The sequence below is a fragment of the Equus quagga genome, chromosome 11 (genome assembly GCF_021613505.1).
Source record: "Equus quagga isolate Etosha38 chromosome 11, UCLA_HA_Equagga_1.0, whole genome shotgun sequence".
In the NCBI taxonomy this organism is placed as follows: Eukaryota; Metazoa; Chordata; class Mammalia; order Perissodactyla; family Equidae; genus Equus; species Equus quagga.
The window spans coordinates 83,394,849-83,412,341 of record NC_060277.1 but is presented as its reverse complement, the minus strand read 5'-3'; the positions used below and the strand labels follow the sequence as shown (position 1 = coordinate 83,412,341).

At 36.9% G+C, this 17,493-nt stretch overlaps 1 protein-coding gene across 2 annotated transcripts in view; it reads left to right on the top strand.

Annotated features, from left to right (window-relative positions):
• The window catches only part of GDPD1 (glycerophosphodiester phosphodiesterase domain containing 1), a 43,030-nt gene extending 32,617 nt beyond the window's left edge, over positions 1-10,413 (top strand). Inside the window, exons 6-10 of one of the 2 annotated variants that reach the window (XM_046676168.1) lie at positions 699-788; positions 4,294-4,427; positions 6,631-6,690; positions 8,627-8,678; positions 9,090-10,413. In XM_046676168.1, coding sequence (XP_046532124.1) covers positions 699-788; positions 4,294-4,427; positions 6,631-6,690; positions 8,627-8,678; positions 9,090-9,212 — 459 coding nt within the window. In that variant the 3' untranslated portion in view covers positions 9,213-10,413. The remainder of the gene's footprint in view (positions 1-698; positions 789-4,293; positions 4,428-6,630; positions 6,691-8,626; positions 8,679-9,089) is intronic. The other variant, XM_046676169.1, reaches the window with a different exon arrangement.
• The last annotated feature ends 7,080 nt before the right edge of the window (positions 10,414-17,493 follow it).

Sequence of the window (17,493 nt, the reverse complement as noted above, 5' to 3'; positions counted from 1 at the left end):
CTGCATAGATTGATAATGTTCAAGGAAATGTGATACTCTAGGGATCAGTGGTGTTTTAAATAATGCCCTGGGAGAGGAGATCGCTTTACTGTGGGAAGGCCTGTTTTCAGAGTGAGTTGTGATGTTCAGTCATGGATAAAAGTGAGCTCCTATCAATCAATTGTTCTGGCATTTATATAATTAACTTTACTTCTAGTTTAACTTGTTTCATTTGTAGTTAATGTCAAATTTATAAATAGTTGTATCCTCTCAGATCAATCATATAATGGTAAAATGTAAGTAATTTCTTATATTTTATAAAATAATCTGAATTTGGGGCCGGCCCGGTTGCGCAGCAGTTAAGTGCGCACGTTCCTCTTCTCGGCGGCCCGGGGTTCGCCGGTTCGGATCCCGGGTGCAGACATGGCACCGCTTGGCATGCCATGCTGTGGTAGGCGTCCCAAATAGAAAGTAGAGGAAGATGGGCACGGATGTTAGCTCAGGGCCAGGCTTCCTCAGCAAAAAGAGGAGGACTGGCAGTAGTTAGCGCAGGGCTAATCTTCCTCAAAAAAAAAAAAATGTGAATTTATATATTGGTTTTTCCAAAATTTTATACTATTCACTGGCAGATAGTCGGTTGTAATCCATTTTTTAAGTGAAATAACATAAGTGGATTTACAAATAGGCACATGCATAAACTTTTGAATTTTTACATGTAGGTCTCAGAGTTGGTGAAGCTGTATAGACGAGAACAGATAACAGTGTGGGGTAATGCCAGTTATGAAATTGTAGAAAAGTGCTACAAAGAGGTAAGCTTTAAAGATGATACAGAATGATCTATATTTGTTGTTGTATATCTATAAAAGTTATTTCAGTAATAATTTTTAAAAATTATCGTATTTAATAGCCTTGATACAGACAGATGGTACTGGGCAGAAGCAACTAACCATAAATTTACTAATAGAGATAAAGGATTTATAGATAATAGATCTAATGGAGATAATAGACCTTACAATTTAGTTTAATGTAATTGGACTGGCTCACAGAATTATTATTTTCACATACTAATATTAGTTATTTACCATTTTATTATGTACATTATAAAACCAAATATGATTCCTATCTTTTAATATCTGGTTTTTGTTAGATAATTGAAATTTTTCGTGTAACTGTGAATTAAGGAAAGTATTTAGTCCTTCACCTCTGTAGCTCAAGCTTCTCTTTACCTTGCTTCCCAAATAGAAATTAAGCCAGGGTCCTGATTGTCAGGTAGTATGTGAAAGTAGAGCCATCCATCCACTTCAGTTTTTCTGTTTGAAGAAAATACATCTATAAACAATTAATTTGATATATTTTGAAATGGCAAGCTAAGCCTCTGTAAGCAAGTTTAGCTATATAGTCAGCTAAGAGAATTTGAAATTCAAAATGTTAAAAAATCTTAAGCATTGAAGCATCTTTTTCAGAACACGAGTGACAGTGTGGAAGAAATACCATGACACAAGTAGCAATTCTAAAATACAAAGAATTCTTTTGGGAAGGCCTTCCTTCCTAGCAAAGAAGGCAAAAACATAGATCCAAGATCGGCACCATTAAAAGTACAGTTGAGGCCCTCGTTAAGGCAAGTAAGTTTTATTTATGTGCAGCAGGCTCTGTGAGATCTCAAGGTAGCTTGTGTACAAAAGGAGAGAACAGAGTAATCACTGGGCTGAATGGCTTCAGATTCCTAAGAATTTAGGACTAAGACTTTTCCTTAACTAATCATTGTCTGGTGGTATTTTCACATGTCATTAAAAGGGAGATAATATATTAGAGGCCTCATGACCTGCTGATCTTTTTACATCATTCAGATTTTTTTCAAATAAAAAATAGTGATAGTAGCAAATGCTGAAGATGAGAAACTGGATCTCTCATACATTGCTGGTGGGAATGTAAAATATTGCAGCCACTCTCTTAATTAGTTGGGTAGTTTCTTACAAAACTAAACATACACTTACTGTATTAACCAGCACTCTCACTCTTAAGCACTTATCTCAGAAAAATGAAAACTATACACACAAAAACCTGTACATGAATGTTTATAGCAGCTTTATTCATAATAGTGAAATACTGGAAATGACCCAAATGCCCTTGAGTGGACAAATGGCTGAACAAGCTGACATATCCGTACAGTGTAATACTGTTCAGCAGTAAAAGGGAATCAACTATTGATGCATGCAACATCTGGATGGTCCTGTAAGACATTTTGCTTAGGGAAAAAAGGCAACCTCAAAAGGTTACATACTGTATGATTCCACTTATATAATGTTCTCAAAACTGTGGACACGAAGAGCGGATTAGTGGCTGCCAGGGGACAGAGACTGAGAGTGGGATAGAGAGTGGGTGCAGATACAGAGAGGCAGCACGAGGGAGTTCTTGTATGGTGATGGAACTGTTCTGTGTCTTGACTAGGGTGGTGGTTACACGAATCTCAACATGGGCTAACATTGCATTGAACATGCACAAATGAATGCAGGTTAAAAAAATGGTGAAAACGGAATAGGGTCTATTAAAAAAGGTCTAATTAAAAGTAGTGTTACCAATATCACTTCCTGGTTTTGTTAAGTCTGGTTATATCAGATGTCACCATTTAGGGCAGTTGGGTTAAAGGTATACAGAACTCTACCGTGTTTTTACAACTTCCTGTGAATCTATAATTATTTCAAAATAAAAAGTTCGCCTTTGGTCCAGAATCACAGAACTTTTCCCTTGATTCACATATCTTTCTAGAAGCCTCTGGCTTTCCGTCATAGTAGAATTTTAAAACTCCAGAACTTTCAGCAGTAATTTTCAAACATCATGGCGAGAATGTCTCAATAATATTTGTCATTCATATTATGAACACGCTGTCTAATTAAGTTGTGATCTTTTACAGTTCTTAAAGGATGATTTATAAGAATTTTGCATTATCCCTTTAATTCTCAGATGCTAGAAACTAAAAACAAAAAAATAAAAGAAAGTGGGGTACACAGTAGTGGTGGGAAAACATGTGGTACTTATTCTCACTTAATGACGTTTTATTCATTCATACTTAATGCAGCGGCTCTTAACCTTAGCTATATATTGGAATTACCTGACACTTTCAAAAAAATGCTAATGTCTGGGTCCCATCCCAAATACTCTCATTTAAAAGATACAGAGTGCAGCCAATTGTGTCAGTGGTATGCCAGCACACCACTCCCTGCCCTTGGATGGCTCTCCAGAAGTAACAATTATTTTTAGTTCTCTGGTTCTAAAGTTGCATAAGTTTTGAGGATTGGCTCCTAACCCTGTTTTCCCCATAAGTCCTGTTATTCTTACTGTATGAATTTGCAGAAATCAAGGTTTTTCAGGGACTTGTATATTGTGTAGCAGCTGAAACACCTGTATACAAATAAGCTGAAAATATTACAAAGCAGCATGTAAACATAGGGGCAAAAGAAATCCTCAAATTATTTACTCAATTTTTTTTTAAATAAAGAAGTGAGTAATTTAAAGCTAATATGTAAAATAAATTACTTTTTTGCATGATGTTTTCAATGTATTACTTTTGTACAGAAAAATTCAAATTTATCATAATTTTTGTTTGTTTTAAAGACAAATATAGGAGGGTAGTAGGGAGAAAGGGAACTTGCTTAATGGGTACAGTATAGAGTTTCAATTTTGCAAGACGAAAAGAGTTCATATATACATATGAAGCTTGCATTCTAGAGGTTTGGGGATCTTGAACACATTTTCCAATACAAACTTAAAATGATGGTTAGATTCTTGGACCAGCTTACAAAGTCTTGTTTATATTTGACCTATAACATAGCTAAATGATGTCATATTTGCAACAGATATATTAATACTATATATATTAATACTATATTAATATTATATTATCTATAGATATTCATATCTATACCATATCCTGTTTAAAAAAAATGACTATATATCTTATATATAAACAAGAGTAGGTTTACTGAATATTTCATGTCTTCATTTCTTTATCTTGTTCCATCAGATTCAGTATGTTTCATCTCTAGTGTGAAGCTCTGTCACCAACAGACAGAAGTGATGTTGCAAAAGCAGAGAGCAGGGAATAGAGAAAGTTTAGTATTATTAACACTATAGGGGCTCCAAGATAGATCTTGACACCATTTGTAAGTGTCATGAGTTTGAAAGTGGATACTGATCATTCAGGGAGTACTTTTAATATATGTCAAGATAACAGTCTTGGGAAATATTGAGGGTGTGAAATAATCCTCTTTATTTGATAGGAGTAAAGTAACATATAATATTGTTTATGTCTTTTAGAATTCAGACATTCCTATACTCTTCAGTCTACAACGTGTTCTGCTCATTCTTGGCCTGTTCTTCACTGGCCTCTTGCCCTTTGTGCCCATTCGAGAACAGTTTTTTGAGATCCCAATGCCTTCTATCATATTGAAGTAAGTGGTTACCCTGTTTCCTCAATTATCAGTTACAGGAGGACTAAGATAAAGGCTCGTTAATATCAATATCAATGATACAGAATAGATTGCTGTAGTTATTTCCATGTTTGATTAGCTGACGTATATTAGCAATGCTTTTTGATATAATTAAGACACATTCTCTAAAATGGATAAGAAAGGATTATAAGTGTTCGATCTCAACCTATTTCAGGTAACAATGACTTTCTGTGCCTGTGTACTCAGAAGTCAGGTGAAAAGAATTGAGCTTAACTGTTGAAGCTTAATAATTCTTTTATTCTAACACCTAATGGCAATTGCCCTTTGACTTCCTTTACTTCTTTCTATTTCATTGACAACTATACACAGCTGAAGTTCCCTTAAACTCCAGATTCACCTCTAGTATTAATACATTTAGAAAGAAAAACTACCACCACCACCACAACCCAAGAAAACCTCTGGAGATGGGAGAAAGAAAAGGGTAGTTAGTTTCTAGGAGATACTTCATTTACATAATTTCTCTACTGGGTACAAAGCCTTGCTTTTCACACACTGATTTACTGCAAAAATAAAAATATATAAAACCCTTGACAAATAATAAGCATTCAATAAATGATAACTTTTATTGTTAAATTATCTTTATTATCATTATTATTAAAGAAAGATAGCTTCATCTCACAATCCTGCACACTTAGAATGTGATTTCTAGCTGTAAATTTATAATAACAACTGAGTCATGACAATGACTCAGGAATTCATAGCTCCTGGGGAGATCATTTAAATATGATTTCACTTGCATGAAATTTTTTTCATCCTCAAACAGAACTTTAAGAAATCAAGTCATTAGAAAATAGTAAGAAAAACAATTTGGTCAGTACCCTTATACTCAGCATCTGTGTTTCATAATTGTTTTCCAGTTTGAGTTTCTTAGTGACAAGCATATTCATTTTACCAATTTCCAATTATATTTATTAGCAGTCTTTGTAGCTGTTTCTCAGATAAAACAATGTAAATCACTTCATGTCTACAAACAAACCATTTTCATTTGCTAGATTGAAATAATTCCTAGCCATTTATTCCTAAACTACTTAGCTTTCCTCTGGCCTGGAATGGACTATTGTGCTCTCTGGATTATCTCCACGTGTTCCTTTTAGAAGCAGATATTATTGAAATACAGACATTGGAACAAACTTCGTAGAATTAATCTTTTCTCTAAAAAATTATTATGGATTAAGACACAGGTAGAATATTATATGTCTGTATTTTTTTTGTTTTTTATGGAAGATAATTCCTAAGATGACATCATAATTGGTATTTAATAAGGTAAGTAATATTTGAGATATTAAATACCTGAGATTCCTGAAGTTGCACCCAGGACTTTCCACTTGGGCTGGAGTTAGGAAAGAAGGGATTTTATTTAGAGAGCTTCTAATAAAAACTAATTCAGAGAGGAAAGAAATGAATTTAAATGCAGAGACTCAGAACTATCCTAAGAATATAGACAGGAGGAGTTCTAAAGGAAATAAGAAATGAAGATCTGGGGAGAATGAAAATCACTGCCTGCTATTTAAATTTAGAAAGAAGCTGCTTAATATCTATAGTAGAGCGACTCGTCAGAGAATTCCTGTGGGCACAACCCAAGGATCACGGCACGGGTGGTTGTGCTGCTCTAGGCATCGGAGATTGAAGAAGGAACTCAGCATCAGTCTAAAAGTCAAGTATGCTCTTTTAGTAGGAAAGGTGATTAAAAAGGACAGGGCCTAAGTCTTCAGATATTGAAAGGGAAAGAGAAAACAAGCTTTTTTTTTTTTTTAGTCTCATTTTTACCCCAAATATCTTTTAATCTATAGTAAAGTTTGGTTGTATGTTTGAATCTACTGTATACTAAATTATAGCAGACAAAGCAAAAGAGGCTTCACCAAAAAAAGAGAAGAGACATAAGCCCCAGGTACCCAGCATTCTGGAAAGATAACTTTTATTTTTCTCTACCTTTGAATAGTGGTGGCAAAAAGTTAACTTGAAATCAATGGAAACAGAGAACCCAAATAGGCTTTATTTTAATTTATTTTTGTCCTTTTACAAATATTTTTTGGGCACATGCTAAGTGCAAGGCGCTCTTTTCGTTCTTGAACTTGTTTTGTTTTATCACACTGATATATTGTTGTGTTCCTAATTTTATGATTCAAATTTTATTTTGCCTCAGACTAAGAGAACCACACACCATGTCCAGAAGTCAAAAGTTTCTCATCTGGCTTTCTGATATGTAAGAATTTTAGATTCTTGATATACAAGTTATTGTTTTAGCTATATCTGTTAAATACTACACTTATAATTTAAAGCAAGCTTTGTACATGTAATTTGTAACAAGGGTGTGTTAAGCACCTACTACGCCAATGGATATGTATGAATCATTTAGAACTAGCTTAATTGCTAGTCATAAAACCTTAGGAGGAGTCTTGAGAGACAATCTCATCCAACTGCTGGAGAGAACTGAGCACTCACCCGCCCAAAGTTAAATGATTTGCTTGGAGTTATCTAGCTAATTAGGAGCAAAGCTGGGCTATATAATCATTCCCTTCTTATTTGCTGTTTCCACTAGCCTGCAGTCAAAACCTTGGTGAAAAGAAGTGTGTATAGCAATACAGTAAATGTAAAAATGTATGTTGACTAATGGCACATTTCTCAGAAAAATCTCCACCAAGACTTCACAGCAGAAAGGAAGCCCCCATCTGTAGGGTGGGCATCTATTTTAAAGAAAGTGCCTTACTTTCTAAGACATGTTGAGTTTAACTTTAGGTAAAAAGCACAAAGTTATCGTGCTATGTTTTGCTTTAAAATGGAACCTTGAGGGGCTGGCCCCATGGCCGAGTGGTTGAGTTTGTATGTTCCGCTTCGGCGGCCCACGGTTGCACCGGTTCGGATCCTGGGCGCAGACATGGCACCGCTCATCAAGCCATGCTGAGGCAGCATCCCACATGCTACACCTAGAAGGACCCACAACTAAAAATACACAACTATGTACTGGGGGACTTTGGGGAGAAAAAGGAAAAATAAAATCTTTAAAAAAAAAATTTAATTAAAAAAAATGGAACCTTGAATGCTTAAATAATAGTACTAAATCACAACCTTTTGTTACTTAGCTCCTCTTTCAAAGAGTTGAAAAACTAGTATCTGTGCCACAGGGTTTATTCTTTTATGCTTTATTCTTGATTTAATCTCTAGTTTTCAAGGATTTTTTTTTTTTTTTTTGGTGAGGAAGACTAGCCCTGAGCTAACATCTGTTGCCAATCTTCCTCTTTTTGCTTGAGGAAGATTGGCCCTGACCTAACATCCATGCCAGTCTTCCTCTACTTTGTATGTGGGATGCCACCACAGCATGGCTTGATGAGCAGTGTGTAGATCTGCGCCCAGGATCCAAACCCACGAACCCCAGGTGGCCAAAACAGAGCGTGTGAACTTAACCACTGTGCCACTGGGCTGGCCTCAAGGATGCATGTTTAATTGGTGTTAAATGCATATAATTTTTAGTTTCTGTTATTTTATCGTTCTAACAGACATAGACAGAATAGAAATAATATGTATAACTTTCCAGTACAGTTAGTTCCCATCTTGCTCAAGTGATTTGTAGTCTAAAAGTTCACTTTTAATTCAGTTATTTGGAACTAAAAAATAAAATGCTTTTTCCCTCTATATAGGATAGTGTAATTAATGGACATTAGATTTCTAAGATAGCTCACAAAAGACTAACCATTATGTAAATGAACTATGATGTTATAGAACTTGACCCAAGTTTGCTGTCTTATGTTAACTTAGAAAGTTATGGACACAGATTTCCCTGCTTTTTCTCACTCTCATTATGGTGCCAGCAGGGAAAATGAGGAAGCCTCTTCTTCACTGAGCTGCTTCAATAAGAATGGGTCTCCTGAGGATCTATTTAGTGTCAGCAAGGAGTAGAAAGGAAGTTCTGATTGTTTACCAGTAAGCAGCCCTGCAGTGGAGGGAGACCCATCAGTTAAGATGTAAATGCATCCACAGCAGCTATTATTACTTGAGGCCATTGCTTGTAATTGCTGAAGCGTTGAAATTAAATTCATCTAGGAATTATAAACTCTAAATTGACTAAATTAGGTCTAAGAACTAACTTTAGTCCTTTATTAGGGCTAAGAAGTACGTAAATCTGTTCTGCTTTTCTTTTCTAGTTTACTAATGAGAAAGGCTTTGTTTGACCACCTCACTGCCCGAGGCATTCAGGTGAGTTCTGGAATGATGTGTTTTGGAAACGGTGTAGTTCTTATCAATTTAACACAAGTGTAAGGGGCAGGAAATTTTAACTGACTTAATTTGGTCCCGACTGTGATGCTGCTGCTTTACTGGCTCACATGTGAAGACATTAAACTCTGCCTTATAGTTCACAAGAAAGCATTGGCATTTCAGTAGCTAGACTCCACTGTGTAGGTGAGAATAGCTAAAGCCAGAGGGGTGGGACAGTGCATACTTAATGAGCAAAGCAGAATTTTTTTAAAGGGTTCAATGATTTCTTAAAATTGCACTTTTTAAAGGTTATTTCTAAGTGTGCTGAGATTGTCATAGATAAATGTTATTATAAAAATAATTTTCTGTTTTATCTTTTTCTCTCATATTTCTTATGCTTCTCATTTTCAGGTGTATGTTTGGGTATTAAATGAAGAACAAGAATACAAAAGAGCTTTTGATTTGGGAGCAACTGGAGTGATGACAGACTATCCAACAAAGCTTAAGGACTTTTTACATAATATTTCATCATAGAAAAGGAGGTACTCAGAAACATTCAAAGAAAACGTGAAAAGACCTACGAAAAAAAATTTCACCATCATTTCCCTAAGCCATTTCCAGAATGGTAAAAGGTTTAATCAGTTAAGTTTTTATTACCTCATTTTTAAACCTGTCTGAGAATGTAGAAATTATATATTGTATATTTATTTTAAGCAATATTGTGTATTTTACATTTGTAAATAGTTTGTTTAGGAAGATAATTGGTTATGAGATGTAAGTAGAAGATTATTGACCAAGATTTCTATATATGATGCAGTATTCCACTATTGTAAGTAATTCTGAAATCAAACTGTTAGATAAATTTGACATTAGCCCTCATGAAATATGATCAACTAATTAGTAAAACAAAATTATTGAAGGCCAGTACAGCTATTCTGAGTTGTCTTATTATTTCTAGGTACATCTTAGTTAAAGGGGACAAATACAGTAGAAGGAGAGCTTGGAAATCAGTGATGTAGTTATCTGACAAGTTGTACATTGTTAGCGGAAGGCAGACTCAAAGAAATAACTAAAAGTTTATTACTTGCTCAGAAATACAATCTGTAGACTGAATTAGATTTCTTGGTTGCTGTTGTTAATGGAAACATTCTATTTGGAATCCTTTCCAGGTGTGTAACAGTGCTACCATGTCTTTTTTTTTCTGTAAACGTTAAATTGGACTTAATCAATTGTAAATTTAGACAAGATCCAAATAGTCATATTTTTATCTTTCCTCTAAAGAAATGTAAATTTTCCATTTGGGGCAATAACTAACTGTTTGGGCTTACATCTAGGATTTTAAATAACATCTTGAATCCTAATAGTCATATGAAACTGACAAAAATGTGTATCATTCTTTCTAATATTTATAGTATAAACCACCTCTTCTTGATCTTTTAGAATTTATTCTTCTGAATATTAAGTGGAGACAGAATTTCCCAAAGCATTAGACATCACTCTCTCAGTTTTTCTGATGTGACTTCATTCAAATCTCTTTCTAATCTTTTTGACCGGTTTTCCTTATCTCTTTGGGAGGTAAATATAATCTGAAATGATAAGTGTCTTTTACCTAGATTGCGTCTCTCATTTGAAGTTTGCCGGCTAACAGCTATGAAGGAAGATCACACTCTTGCAACTGTCACTGGATGACGTGAATAACATTTGCTTTTTTGTTTAAACTGAAATAAAGTTTTCCAAGAACAAAATAAGGTTCTTCATTGTCTTTTTGTAGTTGTAATTCCAAATATGCTTTATAGATTTTTTTTTTGCAGAATTTAATGAGGTGACGAATTGATAGTATGAGTAAACATGCCTGAGATTTCTCTCTAGAGTAAGGAGAATAAAAGAAGATACAGAAACACTTTTATGGTAAAGAAGTTGCTTCTTGGCATTTGAACAAATAACTTGGGCAAGCAATCCATTAAATCATTCATTTTCATTTTCACTTATAAGTTATGATTACAGTTGCTAGGGATCATTTTGATCATCTTTGATATAATTCTTTCTGTTATTTCCTTTCAAATTTTGCTCGGTTGTGATTCAGAGCAGCTCATATTACAGGGCCAGCACGTGTGTTGTGTCAACCAGTATAAGACAAAGTACTCGGTATGGTAAAGATGTTTAGAAAGTCATGAGCTGTTAAACCTCTCATTTCCTGCCAGGCTGGTTCTAGAAACTGGGGTGGGGCTCTGACTACATGTGGGCATTTAGTAGCCGCAACTGTGAAGAAAAAATGGCTGCAGTAGGTTGGGAAAAGAGAACATAAAATGTAAATCATAATATGTTCGAATAGAATACATATAAAATACATATATGAATGTATATACATAGAATACATGTGAATGATTCTGCTTAGAGTTGTGCAACATGGTGGCCCTGGAAAGGTGCATTAAAAATAAAATAGGGGACCAGCCCCATGGCCGAGTGGTTAAGTTCTCGCGCTCTGCTTTGGTGGCCCAGGGTTTTCCTGGTTCGGATTCTGGATGCAGACATGGCACAGGTGCCAATCTTTAAAAATAAATAAATAAATAAAAATAAAATAGTTGAGCCAGCCCTGGTGGTCAAGGGATTAAGATTCACTGCTCTCACCACCACGGGCTGGGTTCATTTCCCGATCGTGGAACCATACCACCCATCTGTCATTTATCATACTGTGGCAATGGCTCACATAGCGAACTCTCACATAGACAACTAAAAGCTAACAACTAGGGTACACAACCAGGCACTGAAGCTTTAAAAAAGAGTCAAGAGAGAATCTGCCGTAGATGAGAGTGCCAGTTGAAGGAAAACCAGGGTTGCCAGGTTGAACAATTTGTTCTGAATTGAAGTCGTATGTCTTAAGTAGGTGGCTAAACTCAAGACATTAAAAACAGGAACCCAAGGCCAGCCTAGCGGCACAGCAGTTAAGTTCGCACGTTCTGCTTCTCGGCAGCCTGAGGTTCGCCGGTTGGGATCCCAGGTGTGGACAAGGCACCGATTGGCAAAAGCCATGCTGTGGTAGGCGTCCCACATAGAAAGTAGAGGAAGATGGGCATGGATGTTAGCTCAGGGCCAGGCTTCCTCAGCAAAAAAAAACAACCTAAACTCCTAGGCAATTATATGACATAATCATTTCAGTATCAAAAGGAAAATGTAAATAGCAGTCTGAGATCAGGCCCCAAAACGAGATCAAAACTAAAGCCATCAGACTCAAGAATCAAAGAGACTAGAATGCTGAGAGCATGCCAAGGTAATTCATAAAACCACTAGTGAGGTTTAGCTTTTCTGCCTCTTTTGTATAGCACTGACAAATTAATGTTTGGAAAGTTGGATTATCCTATAATCTGAAAGATACAAGCCTAGACCATAGAACAGTCCAGAAACCGGGTCAGAAGTCTAAACAGATCCAATTGACATTAGATGGTATAAAAAGCAATCTGGGGGGCTGCCCTGTGGCCGAATGGTTAAGTTCACACACTCCACTTCAGGCGCCCAGGGTTCGCTGGTTCACATCCTAGGCGCACACCTAGCACCGCTCATCGAGCCATGCTGAGGCAGCATCCCACATAGAGGAACTAGAAGGACCTGCAGCTAGAATATACAGCTATGTACTGGGGGGTTTGGGGGAGAAGGAAAAAAAAAAAGATTGGCAACAGATGTTACCTCAGGCCAATCTTAAAAAAAAAAAAAAATTGATTTGGCCATAATCTCCAGGATGGGAGACTTGCGGCAATCCAGGCACGAATAAGGGTCCAGATGAAAGTAGTGGCCATGTAAGTAGGGGAACAATGAATCTACATGTCTCTGTAAGGGAAGAATTAATAAGAGTTGGTGACTAGATGAGCTTAAAAGGAGAGGGGAAAGTCACTACTAACTCGAAAGCTGCAGGAAAATGGGGAACTTGGAAAGGAGAACCAGTTTGGTGGTAAAAATTATGAATATGGATGCTCTTTGAAATGACAGAAAGTTTGAAATTACAGACATTTGAGTAGCTATGCTTTAGGTTTATTCGTCCTTCAATGAAAGGATAAGTCTGAAGGAATAGATTCAGGAGTTTTGTGTGCTTAGTAGGTATGACTTTGCAAAGCTAGCACCTTAGAGGTGATGTGAGTTCCTTCTCAGTATTTTACTTGCAGTTTGAATAGTTTGCTATGCCACCAGATGCCTACGTTGTGAATAGCATGGTTCATACCATAGTGAGATTGAATGATAACCTACCTTCCCACTCATTTATGCCTTTTTTCCCCCAAAAGTAGAGAGCTCTATTAAAACAGGCATAATTTTAACTCATTGTATTGTGTATGAAAAGAATACAAGTACATTAATATTGGTTGTGCAGTAGTTTTAAAATATAGTTTCTTGGAGCCCTAAGATAAGACAGGGTCTAGAGCCAGCCTGGATGGCCTAGCGGTTCAAGTTCGTTGCTCGCCACTTTGGCAGCCCAGGTTCTTTTCCTAGTTGTGGAACCACACCACCCTTCTGTCAGTTACCATGCTGTGGCAGCAGCTTACAGAGAAGAATTAGAACAACTTACAACTAGGATATGCAGCCATATGCCGGGACTTTGGGGAGGGGGAAAAGAAAAAAAAAGAGGAAGATTGGCAACAGATGTTAGTTCAGGGTGAATTCTTCCCTGCAAAAAAAAAAGAAAAAAAGACAGGGTCTAGACAGCTTCTGCTGGATGAGTGGGGATGGTTATGCTAAGAGGAGGCTGAGCAGGTATACCTATGTGTTACCTATTCCCAATTTGACCAGAGCTCCTCCACTTTTTTCTGTTTCATATATGAGTTCCACATAGTTTCATTTAAAATAAGAGTTTTCTGCAAAACAAAATTATTTTTTGCTTTTATAATCTTTATCTAAGATCTTTTTCCCCTTCAGACTTAAAGGACCTCTCTTCCTTCCTCCCTTCCTTCTATTCCTTCCTTCCTAACTCACTCTAAGCCTTTTTTATTCAGTCAGTTCCTCAAGGGTTTACAGTCCTGTTTCTGGTCAAGAACTTCTCAAGAACACTCAATGGGTGGAGGAGGAGCATAGGACATGAACAGTAATCTACAAATGTAAACAGTCAACAAACAAAAAATGTTTAATCTCCTTAGTAATCAAAGACCCATAAATTAAAACAACATTGAGTGAGATACCAATTTCTACCTCTTAGATGGGCAAGAGTGAATACATTTTGACAGGCGTGGGAAAGCAGTTGAGAGGCATGTTGTTGGGAATATATATTGGCAGAACTTTTGGGATCAATTTGACAGTAGTGTCTTTAAATACATCCTTTCATTCAGAAATTCCAGTGCTAGGAATAATATCCTAAGAAAATAATAGGGCAAGTAGCCAGAGAGAGATATGCAGAGTGAAAAATTGGAAACAACCTAAATATCCAACATTAAGGAATTGGCTAAATAAATTATGATAGATCCATATAATAATATTATTAAAATATTACTGTTCCATATCTACTGATATGAGATATTAAGTGAAAAAACTAAACTATAAAACTGTATACTATGTAAACAAAAAATACTTATGCATATTCATTTTAAAAGTGAAATATCTACCCAAGTGTTAATTGTGGCTTTTACAATGATGGAATTACGTGACTTATTTTTACCTGTCTAGGTTTTCTAATTTTTCTGTAATTAATAGAGATCAATTGTTTTAAAAAATTAATTTAAAAATAAAGCCTTTCTAGCCTTAAAAATTGTTTGATGTCCAGGGCTTTGGAAGGTAACTCTTCTCCGAAATTTGGTTCCTATCTTATTTTTAATTTTTAATTTTATTATTTTTTTTAAGATTGGCACCTGAGCTAACAACTGTTGCCAATCTTCTTTTTTTATTTTTTTCTTCCCAAAGCCCCCCAGTACCTAGTTGTATACTCTAGTTGTGAGTGTCTCTGCTTGTGCTGTGTGGGACGCCGCCTCAGCATGGCCTGATGAGCGGTGCCATGTCCATGTCCAGGATCCGAACCAGCAAAACCCTGGGCCTCCGAGGGGGAGCACTCAAACTTAACCACTTGGCCATGGGGCCGGCCCCTGGTTTCTATCTTGAGAAGAGAAAACCTTTAACTGCCAACTTGGAGTTGACCAAAGAATTGACCAGGTTTCCTGCTTAGCCACTTCTAGTTTCCAACAAATCGAGAAAGAGGGATTATGGCTTTGCTTTAGATGGTATCCAGGGATTGAGCTAGACCTTTTTAAAAAAAGTCATAATTCCACAACTCAAAGACATTCACTTGTTATTAATTTTTTACTCTATTTTCCTCTTTATTTTTCACAGTGCATAGCTTTGGGTTTTTACGTGGTCATGATCATACTTTTATGTTTTTTTCCACTTAGTATAACGTGAACAGTTTCCCATGTTATAAATTCTTTTAAAAACATGGAATGCTATTTAGTCAAGTAGATGTGCCATGATTTACTATTTCCCTGTCACTGGAAATTTAAGTTGTTTCTAATTATTTATCATCATAAATAAGGCTGTGATGAACATTCCTAGGTATGCCTCACTCCCTCACACCCAATCATGAAATCCTAGATATTGAGTCTATTTACTTCTTTTCAGCTCCACTGCCACCATCCTAAGACAAGCCACCATCATCTCTGACTAAAAAAATACAACTGCCTTCTTTTTCTAATTTCAATGTAATTTATTTTTGAATAGGTAATATATTCACCGGTTCATAGAGTACAAAGGACATACAGCAAAATTTCTCTTTTCCACTCCTATCCTCTAATCACTGGAGGAAATAGGAAGGCGATATTATCATTCATTTATACATTAAATATTTACTGAGCACTTCTGATAGGTCAGTCACGTTAGATCTGGAGCTATAATGGTAAACAAGATAGATATGATGTGTAAACTCACGGCTCTTACATTCAGTTTGAGAATACAAACAAAAAGAGTGAACAAAACGTGATAACTTCAAGTTGAAGCAAATATCATGAAGGTGCAATATTTTGAGTTATAAGAAATATATATTTGGTCATTCAGATGGCCACAGTATATTTCCTATAAATATTTGGTCTTCGTTCACACTTCCTGGCTCACAGCTCCCAAACACTTGGAAATTCTTAAGTGTCAACAATGATAAAGAAGTCTTTTGTTATGCTAATGAGGTGACTTTTAGAAAGCTTCTAAGGATGAGGGCTGGTTGCCAGTGGAGCCAACCATGTTATCAGAGGATTGGAAATTTCACTCCCACCTCCTGACCTCTGGGTAGAGGTGGGGAACTGGAGGTTGAATCAATTGCCAGTGGCCAATGACTTATTCACTAATGAACATGTGATGAAGCCTCAATAAAAACCCAAAAGGGCAGCTCATTTGTCCTCTTTATGGAGAGCATCCATGGTGGGGAAACTGAATGCTTCCATGTGCCACTGTGTCAAGTCCTAAGCTTCTCTAACACAGAAACTCCTTTGTTCCGAACCTCAACCTATGTATCTCTTCATCTAGCTGTTGATTCATATCCTTTGTAATAAATTATAAACAGGTTTCTTGAGTTCTATGACCCACTCTAGCAGATTAATCAAACCCGAGAAGGGGTTGTTGGAACCTCTGATTTAATAGTCAGATGCACAGGTAACAGCCTGGGCTGGCAACTGTCATGTAAAGTAGAGGGCAGTCTTGTGGGACTGAGCCCTTTACCTGTGGAATCTGATTCTATCTCCTGCTAGATAGTGTCAGAATTGAGTTGAATTCTCAGACACCCTCCTGGCATTTGAGAACTGCTTATTGGTTTGGGGAAGCCTACAGACACACACGCACGCACACCCATTGCAATTGGGTCCAGGAACCCTTTGCAGAAGGACATAAACAAAGGATGAGATAAGAAATAAAAGTCTAGCTTATTTTAAAGATTGGTACCTGAGCTAACAACCGTTGCCAATCTTTTTTTTTTTCCTGCTTTATCTCCCCAAACCCCCCGTACATAGTTGTATATCTTAGTTGCAGGTCCTTCTAGTTGTGGGATGTGGGACGCCACCTCAACGTGGCCTGATGAGCGGTGCCATGTCCGCACCCAGGATCCGAACCCTGGGCTGCCACAGCAGAGCGCGTGAACTTAACAACTCAGCTACGGAGCTGGCCCCAAGTCTAGCTTATTTTAGATAAAATGGTCAAGGAAGGCCTCCTTTGAGGTGGTGGCATTTACACTGAGATCTAAAGCAAAAAGAATGAACCATACAAAGAATAGGAGGAAAGCACTCTAAGCAGATGGAAGAGCTTATGCAAAGGCCCTGAGGCAGGAAAGAACATGGTGTGTCCTAAGAATAAAAAGAGGAGAGGGATAGAACATAAATGGAGAGATTGGCTTTTGATGGGAAGGAAGACTCTTCCTGCATTGTAAATGAAAAGAATCGAGGTACAAATAAAAGCAGGGCTTTGTACCTTTGGTGGTGAGAAAAATAGAGAGCCTCCAATGGCTTCTAATTTCTCCATGACAGGTGAGCAAAGGTCTTTGCTAAAACTGAGAATGGAGAAAGGGATGCAAAAGGTTTGAGGAAAAAGGTGGCTTTCTGTCAATCATTTTAGGGAGTGGGAATGTGTTCCCATTAGAGAAACATAGTGGGGTTCCTGGGCTGTTCTGAGTGCTAAGTTGAGGCTTAAGATTCTGCATTTAAAACAAAATCAATCAAAGCCAGCCCTGATGGCCTAGCCGTTAAAGTTCAGCATGCTCCACTCAGCAGCCTGGCCTGGTTCTTGGGCGCAGAGACACACTACTCGTCTGTCAGTGACCATGCTGTGGCAGTGGCTCACGTAGAGAAACTAGAAGGACTTGCAACCGGAATATGCA